Below are 19473 nucleotides of genomic sequence, written 5' to 3' on the forward strand. Positions count from 1 at the left end.
GCACAGGCCTCATGATCTTTTCATGCCTGATGAGCCTGTGTGCCTGTGTGTGTACAAGTGTGTGCACGTGTGTGTGTACAAGTGCGTGCATTAGTGCTCATTATGACCCTGCTGATCCTTTATAGTCAATAGCTAATGGAACCCAGCCAATGTTGGACTGGAGAAAAGTGTTCCAGCTTGCATTCTCATCCTTCTTCCTCGTATTTTGTCCTACTTACTTGTTTTGCTTAAGACAAAGTAAACCTATCTGCCACGAGATACAGTATATCATTTGCTAATATTTATGATTATTCAGTAAGGAAACCTCACCTATAGCTGGGTTTATAAAACTAGTTTCTGTTTTAGATCCTAGGAAAAGTCTACTCTTTCACATGCTGTTGAAGGATTTTAAGGTGAATAATATAGTCCCACCCTTAACTTAATTAGGGGAAAGACAATGGGGGGTGTGGTGGGGGGGGACATGAGTCTGCATTTGTCATTGTATAAATATGAACAAGAAGATTAGCTGCTGAGTCACATTATCAGGGAAGAGCAGAGGCAGCTTTATTCTGAAATATATACCCCCTCACAGTCACATACAATGGTATATTCACCCTAATGTATTCAACAGAAATATACAGGTAGAACAAATCTGAAACTTCTCTGTTTTGCTATTAAATGTAACTAGAAGTTTTACTTCTGAAATTTAGTACACAAACATTTAGCTTTCATATTTTTTCCTCTTATTGTAATAATACCTAACCAAATAGGCTCCGATTTCAGCAGGAAAACCTTTACTTTAGCTATAATAATATAGCTTGCTAAAAGAAACCCTTTGCTTATTACTGGAACTTTAGGAAACAAGACAGTAAAGGAAGATACTTGGATTTTCCTTTTTAAAAAAGCAACAGAGGGGCACCTGGGTGGCTCAGTCAGTTAAGCATCTGTCTTAGGCTCAGGTCATGATCTCAGGGTCCTGGGATCGAACCCCGCATTGGGCTCCCTGCTCAGCGGGGAGCCTGCTTCTCCCTCTGCCTCTGCGTTTCCTCCTGCTTGTGCTCTCTCCCTCACTCTCTCTCTCTCAAATAAATAAATAAAATCTTTTAAAAAATTAAAAAAATTAAAAAGCAATGAAAATGACATAGAAAGAGCATTCTTTGATGCTGGGGAAATAGATTGACTCCCCAAAATTTCTTTGAGACACAGATTTTCCATAAACTGGAAAGTGTCAGATGTAACAAATACATTATTTGTGACAGATAGCTTACTGTGATTATTTTTCCCACTAAAATGTTAACCTTTTCCCTTCAATGTTTTGATTTAATGTAGTAAATTATGATCCTTGTCCTTTTGTTTAAAAAAAAAAAACACCAGAAAGTAAAATGTAAATCTTGAATAGAAAATGTGATCATGTTTTTCCTTGGGCAGGAGGGGACTTGAGGGTGGTGATTTTGCAGAGATGAGATAGAACGTGACCCAATCTGTGTTTCCTGCAGCATGCCACAGAGTTTCCTCTCATCTTAGAACCCATCTGGCAAATAGAGGCAAAGCTAATTTCATAAGAACTGTCTTATAACAAATCCTAGTTTAGAAAAGCTCCAACTCTTTGGCATTTCTTTGCTGAGGTCATGATTCTTTATCGGTGAGAACAGTCACTGCGGATATGAATTGTCAAGAGAGGATGTTTCCACAGGAAGGTCCCTTTCTCAGTTCAAAAAAAATTGGACAAAAGCATAATGCAAAATTCTGAGTAGCAACCTTTTTATGAAGTTTAATTTTAGTAAACCACTCACATTTTTTAATATTTCATGACTTTTCTCCACCCCAAATTGTTATTAACCAAGAAAATGTTCACCAAATCTAAAGTTAACGAATATTATGGAATGGAATACTACCCTGTCCAGTAGGACTCTGAGCAAGGCACCCAGCTGCCTTCTGCTCTGCTCTGATTAGACTTGAAAATGCACCAAACAGCAGGGATGGGAGTGTATAGCTGTAAATATCTTTGTGCTAATGAGGATTTTTCTTTTCTCACCAGTAACGGCGGGGGGTAGATGTTGTCAAAGACAAAATTATAAATGTTTTATATTGGAAAATGGTAGGTGAGTTTAAGACACGGTCAGTTGATTAGGTTACTGCCAAGAAGTAAACAATAGGCTTATTAAAGCTGTAATTAGGCATTGTGGACATACTGTATTTTTAATCAGAGCTCCAGCAGGGGATAAAGTAGCTGAAATAATCTAGTGCTTTGTCAAGTGGAAAGAAAACTAGCTTTCTAAAATGCAGCTATGCATTTTCTTGGGATTTCTACACCACCTTCTTTCTGAGAAATTTGCTGACTTCACTTTAAGTTACAAAGTAACCTGTAGGAATTGATTAATTATTTCGTGGTTTTGTTACATTGTGTCACTGATCAAAAAAATTTATGGTTCCCTATTGGTGAGTTAAGTGTGAAAGGTGAATCCATGATGATTGAATGCATTGAGCCAGGTACTTTACATACAACTGCATGTAAAGACATTAGAATCTAGGGTTAAGTCATTTGCCTATGGTCAGATGGTGGCTAAAGGGCTGAAATTGAACTTCTAAACCCAGGGCTGTGGACTCCAACAGCTGCCTGTTATATCACACCACAGCCCTGCAAATCCAACTTCACCAGCCAAGTCCCCCCAGAATGCTGCTTCTGCTTCCACCTAAGCCATATTTGCTGTAGCCGATGGCACGGGGTATACATGCTGCCTCCAGGACATGAGTGCTCTGCTCACCACCAGTCCTTTGCTCTTCCCACATCAAAATCCAGCTTTCATGTCACCTCCTCCATAAAGCCCTCCTGATTATTTCTGTCCCTACTCCTGATTCACTTTTTGAGTTTTTCTTTTTTTTTTTTCCCCCTCCAAATTTTAATTTAAATTCTGGTTAGTTAATGGACAGTGTAATATTAGTTTCAGGTGTAGAATTCAGTGATTCATCACTTACCTACAACACCCAGTGCTCATCATGACAAGTGCCCTCCTTAATCCCCATTACCTATTTCATCCATCCCCCTGTCTACCTCCCCTCCAGTAATCATCAGTTTGTTCTCTAGAGTTAAGAGTCTGTTTCTTGGCTTGCCTCTTTTTTTCCCCATGTTCACTTGTTTTGTTTGTTAAATTCCACATATGAGTGAAATCATATGGTATTTATCTTTGACTTGCTTATTTTGCTTAGCATAATACTCTCTATCTCCATCCACATTATTGCAAATGTCAAGAGTTCATTCTGTTTTATGGCTGAGTAATATTCCATTATATATATATATATAAAATCTTTATGAATACCACATCTTTATCCATTCATCAGTTGATGGACATTTGGGCTCTTTCTATAATTTGGCTAATGTTGATAATGCTGCTATAAACATGGAGGTGCTTATGTCCCTTTGAATCAGTATTTTTGTATCCTTTGGGTAAATACCTAGTAGTGCAATTACTGGATCATAGGGTAGTTTTATTTTTAAGTTTTTGAGGAAACTGCATATTGTTTTCCTGAGTGGCTGCACCAGTTTGCATTCCCACCAACAGTGTAAGAGGGTTCCCCCTTTCTCCACATCCTCACCAACACCTCTTGTTTCCTGTGTTGTTGATTTTAGCCATTCTGACAGGTGTTAGGTGATATCTCATTGTAGTTTCGATTTGTGTTTCCCTGATGATGAGTGATGTTGAGCATCTTTTCAAATGTCTGTTAGCCATCTGGATGTCTTATTTGGAAAAATGTTTATTCATGTCTTCTACCCATTTTTTAACTGGATTATTTGCTTTTGGGGCTTTATGAGTTTTACACTCTCCTCTGAATATCTTTTAGATTCAGAGCCATAGATTTTCTGGTACAGAGTTCATTTCAAATAACTTATCAGTTGAAGAAACTTAACATTTATTTGTTTTCTCTCCAATCACATAAGGGTTAAAAACCACTTGTAATAGCATTCTGTAGTCTCCACTCAGCCTTATACATATCGCAGAAATAAGATTTTAATCTAGAAATTTCAATTAACATAAGCATCTACATAATATAGAAAGAACCCTTGAGATAAATAAGCACTTTCTTTGGACTAATTCCATTCTTTGCAGATATAATCTCTCTTTTTCAGCATTTATTAAGCTCATAAAATGCTTCCTATTAAATATTGGCTAAAACAACAACCAGCCAACATTCTTTTCCTAAAGAGGTCATGGATTTTTTATCTTTTTTATTTGTGGAATTATACAGCTCTATGAGTTACCTAGAATTAGGTTTCAGTGAGAAAATTGTAATAATATGGAACTCATCTTTTTTTTTCATTGACATGTGAACCCATAGATGCTCTCTAACTTGGCTTCCTCACATGTGAGAGATGCAGAATTTATGGGCAGATATTTTGATAAGTATGCCCTTTCTCAGATAAAAAGCAAAGCAGTAGAAGTTTGGCAAGACTTCCTCAAAGTAGCAGCCAACTGGCAAATGATCACAATTTTGCAAGATTATTAGGCCAATGTCTGAAAACTTAGGAAAACCTCTTATTTAAATGCTCATCTCTTTAGCTTAAACTCCTATTGTTCTTCTACGTGGAAACATTAAGAGTTGAAGCTTCAATTTACATATATACACTCAATGTCACACAACTCTCCAGAAAAAAGACCTAGACTGACTGCCATCAGAGCGGACGCATGCCCTTGTCACAATGCGGGAAAGCAGCTCCTCTGGCTGGTGCCGGTGGACCCACTGAGGCAGGCACCTATGGTGGGAAATGAACCATCTTCCCAACCAGCCACTGTCTTGGCAAACGATATGTCTTCCTGAATGTGGTCCTCTCTGCTCTTCTGTTAGCTGTAGTATGAAACTAGGAGTGGCTTGTGCTGTTGAAATTAGAAGTTATTCCCTGGCAGTGAGGAGTCTCTGTGCTAAAAGGTAGTGTGGTGGTTCTTGGAGCGTCTGGGTGGCTCAGTCGATTAAGTGTCTGACTCTTGGTTTCGGCTCAGCTTGTGATCTCAGGGTTGGGAGATGGAGTCAGTTGCGCTTGTACTCAGCAGGGAGTCTGCTTAAGATTTTCTCTCTCTCCCTCTGCCCCTCCCTCTCATTCCCCTGTCCCCTACTCATGCGCTCCCATGTGCCCACACTTTCTCTCTCTCATAAAATCTTTAAACGGCAGTGTGGCATTCTCAAACATGACTGGAGGTTGTAGTATTAATGCTTTTGTCTCACCACCAGGAGCCAGATTTACGTGATTTGGGGTGTGGTCTGCGCATCAGGGAGTTTTAAAAAAAACAGCCGAGTTTGAGAAGCACTAAGTTAGGAAAACCCATTTTCTGGTCTTGCTGACTGGCTTCAGGAAAGGTGTCAACCTCTGTGTATGCTTCGTAATGTGTTGTATTGCCTCAAAGGTTGTTTCAATTCTGGAAAAGATATAGGTCTTTCCATATAAGGTTTTGCTGAATTGCAAGGAATTTACATTTATTTTTCTTGCTCCCTTGTTAAAGTCCTGGGTGAAAGGACCTACAAAAGCATTTATTTTTTTAAAGTAGGCTGTCTAATGAAAAATAAATCATGTGGCTCACTTATGAAGACAAGCATAAAACCTTTCCAAGTCAAATACTAAATCTTTCAAAAAATTCTTAATGCTTAATTTACTTAATTCACACATTTATGCGATTTCTTCAGTGCGTGTAGTATATGTGTTTCGAGTGAGTAAATAATGTTTTGAGGACTACTCCTAATTTTCAGGGAAACAAAGTTGAGAACATGTGAGGGAACAAAATGATATGTAGCTGGGAAAGTACATTCAGGGCATTGTAATAGCGCATCAGCAGAAGAAGGAATCCAGTAGCTATGTGCCAAGCTTGGCTGATGGCAATCAGCAAGAGGAAATTGCTCTCAACTGTAACAAGATCAAATCAGATAAACCGACTCTTTTCTTGACCATTGAGTTTTTTCTACTCTAGAGCGAGTTGCTGAAGGGGGTTAAGAGTCTCAACCTTCTGAAGAGTTTCCTGTAGACGTGCCTCAAGGTGAAAAAAGGAGAAAAACAGTTCCTGAATCTGGCCACTTTACTGTCATACTTTAGTGGAATATGTAAATTCTAAGTTCCAGGGCCAGCCTGCAGAGATTCTGATTCAGTCCTTCTGGAGAGGTCTTAGAGTTTGTACTTGTAAACTCCCCAGGGAATACTGATGATCAGCCAGCGTTGGGACCCACTGGATGATGTGTACACCCAAGTTCTGTTCCAGTGCTGTTTCATAGGCTCCTGATGACCAATCTGTCCTGCTGCTTAGTGATTTTCAATTACTCCTGATTTGTGAGCACATTTGCTCAGTAGATTGGCTATCAGGACCCTGTCAAATAAGGAATTTTTAAAAAAGATTATTTATTCATTTATTGGTGGGGGGCAGTTGCACACCAGAAGGAGAGGGAGAGAGAGAGAATCTCAAGCAGACTCCATGCGCTGAGCACGGAGGCTGAAGTGGGTCTCAATCTCAGACCCTGAGACCATGACCTGAGCCCAAAATCAAGAGTCAGACGCTTAACTGACTGAGCCACCCAGTTGCTCCATATGAAATATTTTTATAAAAAAGAAATTACTGTAAATGTGAGAATAAGGCTAATTGAATATATTCTACAGGTCCTTTCCATTGTGGTCGGGAGAGTATTATTATCTGAATATACATGATTCATACTAGTAATTGACTTCACTGTAAATAAGTATTAGTTAACACCCAGCTAGTGGAGCTCAGCTAAAAAAATTTTTTTTAAATAAAATATGTTATTTTTACTTCCTTGGGCTTTTAAAATGACTCCACTGAGTATAATTCATATACCATAAAATCTACCCCTTTGAAAGTATACAATTCAGTGGTTTATAGTACATTCACAAAAAAATATACCTCCATTATTATCTAAATCAAGAATATTTTCGTCATCCCTCCCAAAATGCTTCTTCCCCATTAGCAGTCACTCCCCAGGTCCTCCTCTCTGCATCCCCTGATAAATGCTAACTTATATCCTGTCTCCACGAGTTTGCCTATTCTGGACATTACATGTGTAATGCCATAATGTCATAAAATCTGTGGCCTTTTACATCTGGCTTCTTCCACTTAGTGTGTTGTCAAGGTTCATTCATGTTGTAGCATGTGTCCCTACCTTTCCCTTTTTATGGCTGAATAATATCCCGATGCATGGCCATGCCGCATTTTGTTTATCCATTCATCCATTAATGGACATTTGCATTGTTTCCTTCTGGGGACTGTTATGAGCATTTGTGTACAAGTTTTTGTGTGGTTGTATGTTTGCATTTCTTTTGGGTATAAACCTGGGACTATTGATCATTTAGAAGCTGGTTGATTGATATATGGGAGTGTACATGTTTGAAATTTCTTGTAATAAAAATAAAGAAAAAAAGGAAAAACCCTCACGTAGTTTCAAAAGTTGCCACAAAATTAAGCCCATGGAAAAAAATGTTACTTTTGAGAAAAAAATATTGAGACAAAATTATTCATTGGCTTAGAAGTGAGTTTAATATGTGAGAATAATTTAAAAATATATCATGGAGATAATAATATATCATGGAGGGAATAATATATCAATGGAGATAAATCAATTTAAAGATGACTTGTGTTAGAGTTTTTACCCCTTATTTTCAGGGCAAGTAAGCTGAACTTCAGAGTTCAATAACTTCTTGGTTTATCTCTGTTATATTAGATCCCTTGATCATAGAATGAAACAAAATGGATATTTTTATCTTTTAAAATAGATTTGATTGCTGCAAGAGACACATAGACCATTGTCAGCTTAAGTAAAGGTTGTTTAAGTTGATATTGATTAATATTTATAATTGGGTTTGAATTTTCTATATAGACTCACATCCATTAATTATAAATAGCCTTTAAGAAGAATCAAAATGAAAATTAAAACCTTCCTAACAGAACAAAATGCTACTGAATACAAAGTTTTTTGTTTTTTTTTTAATTACTCCCCCACTTCCCTCCCTTGAGTACCAGCCATAATTTATTTATTTTTTTAAAAGATTTATTTATTTTAGAGAGAGAGAGTAGGGGGAGGGGCAGAATGCGAGAGAGAGAGAGAATCTCAAGCAGACTCCCTGCTGAGCGTGGAGCCCGATGCAGGGCCCAATCTCATGACTCTGAGATCATGACCTGAGCCAAAATCAGGAGTTGGACGCTTAACCAACTGTGCCATCAACGCACCCCAGTTCCAGCCATAATTTAACTCTAGCCTTTAGGACATGAATGTGGTGATGGGAAGCAGAATTTTAAGGTCAGTCAATGAAAACCACCCTTAGACTATCACTCAATGACATGTTGCTGTGGGAATTCCAGATCTCAAGATATACCTACTGGAGCCTAATACAAACCAGTCGAATAAAGATTAATGAGGAAATATTAAGCATCTGTCCATTTTATGCTTGACAGCTTTATTTTATGTAAAGTACCTACAAAGTAATATCACTGATACTTTGTCTATTATTTTAAGCTTTCCAAAGTTCCTTAAGAATATTAAGTTTGTTTGGGGGCCCTTGGGTGGCTCAGTCAGTTAAGCATCTGACTTCAGCTCAGATTATGATCTCAAGGTCCTGGGATCGAGCCCTGTGTTTGGGCTCCGTGCTCAGCAGGTAGTCTGCTTGTCTCTTTGCCCCTCTCCCTGCTCATGCTCTTTTCTCTCCATTCTCTCTCCTCTTTCTCTCTCTCAAATAGATAAATAACTAAATAAATTCTTTTTTTAAAAAGATTTTTTGTTTAAAGATTTTATTTACTTATTTGAGAGAGAGAAAGAGGGAGAGAGAGAGAGAAAGCACAAGCAGGGGGAGCGGCAGGCAGAGAGAGAAGCAGGCTCCCCGCTGAGCAAGGAGCCCGATGCAGGGCTCGATCCCGGGACTCTGGGATCATGACCTGAGCTGAAGGCAGATGCCCAACCGACTGAGCCCCCCAGGCATCCCATAAATAAAATATTTTTAAAAAAGAATATTAACTTGGTTTTATTAATTTAATAAGTTCAAGTCACAGGGTCATAAAGCTTGTCATGGCATTTTTAAGATTATTAGTTGGAGAACTAGCAAAGAACGTCTTAAATTTGTGTGGGTAAGTCCGCCTGTATAGTAGTCATCCATACATATCTGTAGTGTTTGTTAAGCTTCCCTCTAGAGAAAACAGAGTATATCCTCAGAGTCATACAGAATATCATGCAAATTATGAGGTGCCAGTGAGTATGTGTTAGATGGGTGAATGGGTGCTTTCATGAAGAAGCCCAGTTCTGAGCCCTGACCTATTCAACTGACAAGTTTATATGCTCTCTGCCAATACAGATCTCATGTCCAAAAATTACAGTCCCTCTGTGCTTTCTCTTTTCCCAGGTTCTTTGAAACTGCTTCTCTGAAGATACAAGTATTCTATTTTGAGAAGGTTTTTATAGAAATAGAAAAATGAGCTTGGGAAGCCAGACCCGGAAGGTCCCACAGTGATCATTTAATCTAAATAGTCCCTTCACAATTGAGGAAGGAAGGAGAATGTAAGTCCTGAACTTGGAGGGACTCCACGTCCACCAATTGCTCAAAGATTAATTTCACTAATTGTGACATTTGCATGGCTCCAACGCTCAACACATATGTACTGATCCCCTAATACATGCCAACCACTGTATTGGACTCTGGATCCAGCAGTGGACAAAGGAGATTAAGTTTCTGAGCAAATAGGATTTATGTTGAAAAAGAATGAGGCATAGCAGTGGGGAAAAAGAGAGAAAGAAACTATGGGCAGCCTCATTTGAGATAGTCTAACTATGAAAATCATGTCCCTGTCAATAACCAGAGAAAATTCCCTTCCCCCATAGAATGAAAATATTTCTACTTTCTACCTATCTAATCCACTTTTCATTTCAAATTATAACAAACCATAGTCTTGGATTTTTTTTTGTTGTTGTTAGAAACTCTCATCCCACAAATCACATAACTTGTGTGCTCATGACTTCTCATCTGTAAACTGAGGATTAGACCACAGGGTTATTTAGATTTCCTTCTACGTTTAAGACTCTTCATTAAGTAGAGCCTCACAAGTGTTTTGGATTCTTTTTCCTACTCTTCCCAGCCCCTTACCTTCCCATGAAGGGCTCGGAGGCTGATCCCTCAGTTTCTATATCTAAAAGACCTCCTGGCTCTTGTAGTTTAGCTTGTGACACAGTGATAATGGGAAAGAGTCAGACATATTTCCTGAAGTACAGCAATCTTCTGGCTTTTTCTTTACTTTTAGATCCATAGAAGGAAGAGTTGACAAGACCATCAATCATTGTGCAGGAATAAATACTGCTAAACTTGTCAGCTTTTTGATCCTTCCCAGATAATTTTTTTTATCTCAGTTCTTGGAAAAGGGAACTTTGCCAAGGTTTTTATTTTTCTTTGCGCTGTCATATTTGCCGGGCCAAGGATAGAATATTGAGGTCATACGATTTTAGGACTCAGAAAATCACATGGTAATAAAAGCGGAACCAAACTAAGTAACTATATATGAGTAGTGATACAAAAATGAGAAAATTCATTTTCAAAAGAAACTTAAAAGGCAAACGATCTCATGCTGAGTTTACTTTGTCAATTTCTTTAACGAGTCTACTGGAGACACTAAATAAAGGTTTTCTATGGTGCCAAGCTTTGCATTCATTTCAGGTGGAATTTTTGTTCAATGCCACAAAGTATCCACAACCATTCACTTACAGAAAAGAGCCAGGATTAGAGCCTGACTGGGAGGCAAGTCAGTATTGCCCCCGGCAAGTTTATGTACCAACAACAGAAAACAAATCGCAGATCAGGAATACTTGGTAGGTCGTGTAGCTGGCAAGTGGTGATTATCTCATTCTACAAGTGGGAAGTGGTCCTATACCTTCTTTCCACATAGGTAATTCCTCCCTTTGTTATAAGATTAAATACAAGTTCATCTTTCTCTACAAAGTCTCAGACCACTGCAGCCCATGAAGGTTACTGTTTTGTTTGAACTAAAAGCACAACTATTTGACTCATCTGTCAATTAATCATGTTCCCCATCTTGTAAAACTATGTTGTATTTTTTTTTTTTTTACATCTTTAAGTGTAAGCATGCCTTATCAGGTACTAGATTATAAATTACATTTTTAAAATTTTCATTTTTTTGGACCTGATACTATATATTGAAAGTATTTAACTAGATTTGCTCAAGATTTAGCTTTTCTTAACTCTGTCACAAAACAATATTGCAAAAAACGTAGTTAACTTTAAGCAAAAATTGAAAGTGTGCTGCTATATCTTCTTGACTCTATTATTTTCATTTTTCCAGGCCAGGGGGCCACAGTATCCTCCAACTTTGTCTTGTATTTAGGTAGCCAGTACCTTTAATTTCCTCCCCCCCAACAGGAAGAATTTAGCTTTGGTCACACATCTCAGAATAAATTTAATCCTTCTTTCCCAAGAGAATTAGCAGTTTCATCCAATTCTACTAGTGAAATGACAGACTTTGTCACCCTTCAGAGGAGTTGCCCAGGAACAAGTTTGGGAGGCAAAGAGAGAGAAAAGTCAAGTAATGGTGGCCCAGATAGACCCAAATGGGGGGAAATTATACTACTTTGACAGCAGTCTCCTCTAGCAATCCATTTGGTTCAAAGACTAGGAACAGCAACATCTTCAACTATATAAAGTCCTGGTAAGATATTTAGAACATCTGAACTCAGAACTAGTCACTGCTAGGTAGTCAGTCAATGAAGACATTTTCCAAGAAGAATTTCAGGTCAATACTTGAGATACCTGCATCCTTTTATTGAGGAAGGCTGGTTGTTGATGGAAGCTAAGCACTTCTTCCTGAGCAATGATTATACTTTGTACAGATACTAAACGAAAGCAACAACAATAAAAGAACATTCATTGTCAGCAAACATTCATGGTGAGAGTCCTACTCAGTGAAGAAAGCATATTATAAGGGAGGAAAGCTTAAGCATAGAAGTATGTATTGGCAGCTTTCAGAATGCTTTAATGCAAAAACACTTCATTAATTAAAGAAACATATATCCATAATATATTTAACAGGATTTAGCAGCAGGATGGTTCAAATTTTAGAAAATTCTAATGTAAAAAATTTGCCAATCTTCCAAATGATGTAATGATACTGATTTGCTAAGTACCTAATTATCATCTTCATCATTATCCAAAGACATGAAACCTTTTAGTTTTGATAACTAACTAAAGTGACTATGTATAAAATAAAGTTTTATTTGAAGTGATGAACATGTGCATCATTTTCTTACAGATAGAAAATGGATTAGAATTATCTAGAAATTTTTAGATATATCTATGGGATAACTTGTTGAAATTTAATTTTAATTGCCCCAGAACTGAAGAGTACGATGTTTTCTGGATCTGTAAAGGTGGGAAAATATTCTGCCCGTTCATATAATAGGAGAGATACTTCTCTAGGAACTTCTTTATAGGCCTTCGTCTATGTGGGGCTATCATAAACCTGTTTCTACAACTCATGAATCAGAAAGTTTTATCCAATGGCAAATCATTTCGCTGACCTCTGGAGTGGAAACCTCATGTATTCAGTAGGTGATAGTGTAATTCAAAGGTATCACCAGTGCAGGTGTTCTTGGCATTAGCCCATGGCCTCACCCATAGTCATTATAACAACAGAAGAAATTAAGACCGAGGCAAAGGAGGTCAGGACAATGGGAAAAATGGCAAATGGCATTCTTTCGAGCAGGAGAAATACTAGCAAAATTACCATAGTCATGCCTCTTACTTAGCTTTTCTCCGTTTTCAAGGTCTGGAAAATATTCGGCAGGTTTGCCAAATACAGCAGATTTGCCATTGGAGAACAGAGGCTTTGGTATTTCAAAACAGAAGATTTTTAGACACTGCTTTTGAAATGATTTCAAATCAATGTTTTTAAAGGTTGTCATCTCAGTTGTTAAATTTTTTAAATTAAAAAGGAATATTTTGCATGCACATAATAGGAAGCTCATTATGCATGATTAGATGCAAAATGTTTCCCTAGGCTTTTCTCTTCCACTACCCATATGTAATCTCAGTCTCTCCCTAGTCTACCTGCATCAACTTGGGCAGGCTTTTCTGTTTCCTGTGACCTCCTTCTCTTCCTGGCACCATCCTCCTGGCTGCAAAGGGCATTGGCTTTAAAACTAAAAGCTGTGGCTAAGTTCTACTACTCCTGCGGCAACGGCTATTGTGGGAACCAGATAGCTTTCTGTTCCATATTAACTGACGTGATGTAAAAAGATTTGTACTGAGTGAAATAATAGAGGTGCCCTTACTCCTGAAGCTGCTCTGAATAAGTTAATTCAGAATTTGACAGAAGTATTCAACTATTTTAACCTTGAAACGTACATTTATGTTGTGTTTTAAAGGAAGGCAAAGGGAAACCGATTTTCATCATAACCTACTGTTTTTCCTCTCCTACACAGGCTCACCAAGACTATCACTATGACCGATGGGGACTATGATTATCTGATCAAACTCCTGGCCCTTGGAGATTCAGGGGTGGGGAAGACGACATTTCTTTATCGATACACAGACAATAAATTCAATCCCAAGTTTATCACGACAGTAGGAATAGACTTTCGGGAAAAACGTGTGGTGAGTTTTTAACCATACTGTTATGTTAACCTTGTTGCTTATTTCTACCCCCCCATATAAAATAGAATTAAGAAGCTATGTTTATTGCATTGCAAAGTGTCTGCCTTTTATCACAGGAAATTCATAACCTGTCACTTTGATTCAATTTAGAATATTCTTAATGTTCTCAATTATAAATAACATTTTGCTAAGAAAAATGTGGAGTGGCACTATCACCTGTCTCCAAAAGCATATAGGAGAAAGAAATAATTCACGGGTTTATATAGTGTGTTTTCTATGAATTCTCTAGGAATCTTTCAAAACTTGAATGATCCGGGTTGCAAAGCCCTTAACTCTTGATCTGAGTTAAGTTTCTCAATAAGAACTAGTGTTCATTTCTCAACTCTTCAGAGAGAAGTTAAAAGAATGATTGGCAAATAGCTGGAACATGAGCTTTGTAAGTCCTTGCTGCATTTTTATTTATGTGTAGACTCAACTATCAATCACTAGCTTATTATGAACAGAATGTGAGACCAGTCCATGCTATTTTCCAAGATAAGGGAGTTTAAGTGAGAATTACAACTGCTTTCTTCTCCTATGCTAGACGCTAATGACAGGAATAAGGATATTGTGACATGTGAGACGTGTAGCATAGACACATAAGCTGAGCCAGATTTACTGCCACCCAAGGTATTCTTGATTGCCAACATGGCTGACGCTTCCAGTTGATGTCACAAATCTACTCTTTGCTCGAGGCTTGGTCGGGGGAGAAAAGGAAATCGTGGTTGAGAAGTTAGATCATGGTTCCGTATACATCCTGTACCTTATCTGAAGGTCAATACATTTTAGTGTAGTCTTAGCAACCTGGCTTCCAACCCCTCCAGGGTTTTCCTGTGACTTCACCCCTCCCAAATGCCTCCACTGACCTAGGAAGATAAGTCCTTGCAAAGTGTTCCCTTTAAACATTTTTACTAAACCATGCTTAAGCTAAACCACACTTTAAACATCTCTACTAAACCATACTTAGGGGAGCCGATGAAGTATTAAAGTCGTTAGGCTTTGCTTAAATAAGAAGTCAGAAGGCCATAATTTTGAAAATTTAAACATTAAGAAAAAGAGCCTTTGGAAAAAATGGCTAGTAAAGGAAGACTTGAAATATCTTTTGTAAACTTATTGAGAAATTCTGTGTATATTTCATGGGTAGGTCGCTTTGGAAGTCCAAGTCATAGCAAAAGATATTCCGGTATTAGTAAAGCATTTTAACATTTTAAAAGTACGTTCACATCTGTTATGTCATTTATTTTTGCAGTAACTCTGTAAAGTAGGAAGAGATTGTGGGTCTCAGTTTGCTGTAAGAAAATGAGATTCAAAGAAGTGAAATGAAGGGTTGATATTCGAACCTAGAACTTGGGTCCTAAATCTAATGTTTGCTGCCTCCGTGAGGAAATGACAGAAGGTGTCTAATTTAAGTTCGCAGTATGCCTAAATTGTGTTGAAAATCATACTTGTACTTGACATTTAAAAGTGAGAGTATATGTGATACTTCTGGAAAAAACAGAGCAAATATTTATTCTGCACTATGAACTTTGATTATAGTAATTGAGAAAAAACATGCTGAGTGAACCCAGAGAATTTGAATGTTTACAAAATCCAAAGTAATATTAACTGATGAAAATTGTATCTTTTAGGTTTATAATACCCAGGGACCAAATGGATCATCAGGGAAAGCCTTTAAAGTGCACCTTCAGCTTTGGGACACTGCCGGCCAAGAGCGGTAATAGTAAATTACTTTGTTTCTAGCCACAAACAGCCAAGAAAAACTTCTTTTAAAGTGAATGCTGTACATGGACTTGAAAAGCAAATGTTGTACAACTCTTCTCCTGGTTCTAAAATAGACATTTATGTCAAGAAATGAAAATAAATTATTTATAGTTCATTAATGATAACTAGCATTGTGGATTTGGTATAGACTTCAAAAATCAGATCTTTAGCAATCTCTGGAGATCCTTGTTAAATGTTGTCTTTGTACTTTCTAATAGAAAAAAAAAACCTCTAGAATTTAATTAAATTAAAGTGGGAAATTAACATGATTACAAGGGCAACCTGGAGAGGGAATTGAAGAAAGGGTGGTAAGATCTTTCCCACGTTTTTCCATTCTTTTGCACAGACTGTCTGTCCTGTGCCTCTTGACTGGCTTAGTTTTCTAAGATTTGGGTCACACCATTGCTCTCTGGCTAGAATGTTTTCCTCCCTCCCCACCTTCCCTGATCCTCTCCTTTCACCAGGCCTGGCTCATGGACCACCTCCTCTGTGGAGCCTTTCTAAATGCCCATCTGAGACAAACTCCCTCTTTCTGTGAACTCCTACGCCTATCCCACCATCCCTTAAGCTACTCGATTAATTAAATACCACCTTGTAAGAATGCAAATCTTTGGTTTTTGTCTGTAACTGCGGTTCTTCGATTCACCTGTGGCCTTCTTACCCCAACAAAATTGTCAGCATTACAGGGGCACAGACTGTGCTTGGTTTTCTAGCATCTTCTCTGGTACGATGTCCAAGGCAAGAGAAGCTCAGAAGACAGGAGTGTTGTTTGCTTAGAGCTGGAGGAAAAGATGTTTCTTTGAGATCCAAGGTTTCAAAGGGCTAAAGACCACAAGCTAGTGAAGCTTTTCAATATCAGATTAAATAAAAATTGGCAGTAGATTGTCAGAGAAGATGTTTAGAAGGCACATACCTCCAAATTCTGCATCACATGTCTTAGAATGTTTATGCTTGTAAACACTTTAGTTTTTGAAATGCGTCCAAAGTGTTCTCGCTTTCAGTGAGTGTAAACGCCAGGAGAGGTGCTGGGCCCTCTCCGTTAGCTCTTTTGACTGTGAATTCCATTTACACACATTCTTCAACACTGCTAGTTCTTCTGAAGTCATTCCTCACAAGAATTTCTGTTCATATGTCAGTTTTGTTGTCACAAAGATGTATGTTTTATAGACCAATTTAATTCATTTTTGAAGAAGTAATATGAGAAAATGTGGTTCCCATATGTCCTCACACATGATATGTCAGCCTTGCATGATGGTAGGCTTCTCTCCTCTGCCCCCCTAAGACGGCTGCTCTCTGAGGGAGTGAGGAAAACTAGGGACAGTCTTAGTAACACGAAGGTGATTCATCCCTTGAGAATTTTGCATTCTCTATAAACTAAGGTGTAACTATGCAACAAGATAAACAGTGTCTCACACCTCAGCCCTGTGCCTAAAAACATCTGGCAGTATAACCCATATAAGATTATGCTTATTGATAAAAGTGGTATCATGGAACAAGGAAAAATCATGCCCCTTATGTAAACCTCAAGGATACAGGACACAGCCTTAGTTCCCAGTGAGGGAGAAGGTAATAATGTGACTCTGGGATCTGTTTTTTTTTTTTTTTTCCAATGTGGTCCCAGCTTTCCCCACCCTACTGACTCACAGGACAGAATGAGATTGGTGAATAAGCTGGAAATCATTTACCTTTCCCCTGGAGTCACCTTCGGAAGGAAGGGGATAACAAGGGTGCTGGGCAGAATGGTCTAGGTTGTGAGCCTGTTCTAGAACAAGAATGTCCTATCCATGTTGCTGTAGATGCAAAAATGTTTACCCCAGTGAAATCCACACAAGAGGCATGTTTTAAAAGTAACGTAGTGGGGCGCCTGGGTGGCTCAGTCGGTTGGGCGACTGCCTTCGCCTCAGGTCATGATCCTGGAGTCCCGGGATCGAGTCCCGCGTCGGGCTCCCTGCTCAGCGGGGAGTCTGCTTCTCCCTCTGACCCTCCTCCCTCTCATGCTCTCTGTCTCTCATTCTCTCTCTGTCTCTCAAATGAATAAATAAAATCTTTAACAAAAAAATAAATAAAAAAATAAAAGTAACGTAGCCCCACTAAGCAGGATGGCCCTTGTGTACTTCCGTGTACCCCTCCCCCCCATGGTGACAATGACACTCATCCCATGCTGCGTGTGTTGATTTAGCATTGTCTGCAGTGTACTGCGGTGAAATGGGTGTCAGGCCATCACCATTAACACAAATTTTTTAAAAATGAAACCTTTAGGGGCGCCTGGGTGGCTCAGTCGGTTAAGCGGCTGCCTTCAGCTCAGGTCATGACCCCAGGGTCCTGGGATCGAGCCCCGCATTGGGCTCCCTGCTCAGCAGAGAGCCTGCTTCTCCCTCTCCTTCTGCCTGCTGCTCTGCCTACTTGTGCTCTCTGTCTCTCTGTCAAATAAATAAATAAAAAATATCTTAAAAAAAAAAAAGAAACCTTTACCAAGGGAGCATCTTTGGACTCTGTTTTTAAAACCTTCTGAGCCATGACTTGGAGCCAGCAGAGTAAGCTGTGACTGTGGATTTTAGCACACAACCATCAGCATTGCTGTTCGAGAAATTAGAATTTGCATCCACTTCAAGTTGTAAATGCTAGCCTTTTTTTCCCAATAAAAAGACCATTAACATAAAAAAAATCACTTTGTCATGTGCTATGGGCAATGAGAGAGGGACATGGCACAGTCTTGTCCTTAAATGAAACACACACACAGTCACGCACTCTCTTTTTCTCCCCCTCTCTCTCTTTTTGGGAGAGAACAGAGAGCAATTGTCTTAGCCACACTATTGTAGTTGAGTAGGAGACAATTTTGTGAATACAGCTAGTCCCCAAACAGAAAGAAAACTTCAGTAAAAGCATCTTGGTGAGCTTCCAGCAACTGGTAGGAACAATTCCACAAGAAAAAATTGAGTAAAATTTTTGGTATTTCATAATTATCATGATTAATGCCTTACCAAAAAATCTAATTTGGAAATAGTCATTAAAATATCTATTCTCTTTGCTTTGGTATTAAAAGAATTGTTCTCGGGCGCCTGGGTGGCTGAGTTGGTTAAGCGACTGCCTTCGGCTCAGGTCATGATCCTGGAGTCCCGGGATCGAGTGCCGCATCGGGCTCCCTGCTCAGCAGGGAGCCTGCTTCTCCCTCTGACCCTCTTCCCTCTCGTGCTCTCTATCTCTCATTCTCTCTCTCTCAAATAAATAAATAAAATCTTTAAAAAAAAAAGAATTGTTCTCTACTGAAGTCATTGACATCTTTAATACTTGAATATCCTTTGCTATTCTCTTTCTCTTTTTTTCTTTCTCTTAATTTGACAAACATTTTGTGAGCAAATATGTTCAAGGCCATGAAAATATAATGGATAGCAAATTAGAAACATAACTCCTTTCTTGTTGGAGCTCACAAGTCTAGGATAGAATTTGAACAGATAACGAACAATTGCAATACAGCCTTAGGACAGTGTCAGGAAAACAACAGGTGATGGGCAGGTGCACCAGGAGGAGCCTATAACCCAGATGTGGGTATTAGGAAGGCAGCTTGGGAAAGTGCTATTTCCTCTGAGACTGTTATATATATATATAACATATAGTCATACACAGTGTATGAGTGAGTGAGTCTTATCCAGGCTAAAGAGGTAGGAGGTAGAGGAAGCATTAAGGCCAAGTTACCCACAGAAAGAACAGCGTGTGTGAGAGCTTAGGGGGAGAGTGAACTTTCTAAGAACTAAAAGAAGATCAGCATGCCTATGGGCAGTCAGGAGATGAAGCCGGATAGAAGAGCAAGGGTCAATTCACACAGAGCCTGACAGCGTATTAGAGAGTTCAGTCATTATCTTAAGAGCATCATTTAGATGTTTGTAGCAGAGGATTTATATAGTCAGCAGGAAGGGATCAGTGAAGGGGAGGGTCCCAAACAAAACTGGAGACAAGAAATGTGTTAAGAAGATGGTTGAAAATATTCAGATGAAAGAGGATAGGCTCAAAACTAGAGTAGATGGGGGCGCCTGGGTGGCTCAGTTGGTTAAGCGACTGCCTTCAGCTCA

General features: G+C 38.7%; 1 protein-coding gene across 4 annotated transcripts in view; it reads left to right on the forward strand.

The window, feature by feature from the left end:
* Window positions 1-19473, forward strand: part of RAB27B (RAB27B, member RAS oncogene family) — a 140976-nt gene that overhangs the window by 108876 nt on the left and 12627 nt on the right. For all 4 annotated transcript variants that reach the window (XM_027577369.1, XM_027577370.1, XM_027577368.1 and 1 more), the window contains 2 exons: window positions 13435-13606; window positions 15274-15359. In XM_027577369.1, the coding sequence (XP_027433170.1) occupies window positions 13454-13606; window positions 15274-15359 (239 nt within the window). In that variant the 5' untranslated portion in view covers window positions 13435-13453. The remainder of the gene's footprint in view (window positions 1-13434; window positions 13607-15273; window positions 15360-19473) is intronic.

The sequence above is a fragment of the Zalophus californianus genome, chromosome 14, assembly GCF_009762305.2.
Source record: "Zalophus californianus isolate mZalCal1 chromosome 14, mZalCal1.pri.v2, whole genome shotgun sequence".
Taxonomy (NCBI): Eukaryota; Metazoa; Chordata; class Mammalia; order Carnivora; family Otariidae; genus Zalophus; species Zalophus californianus.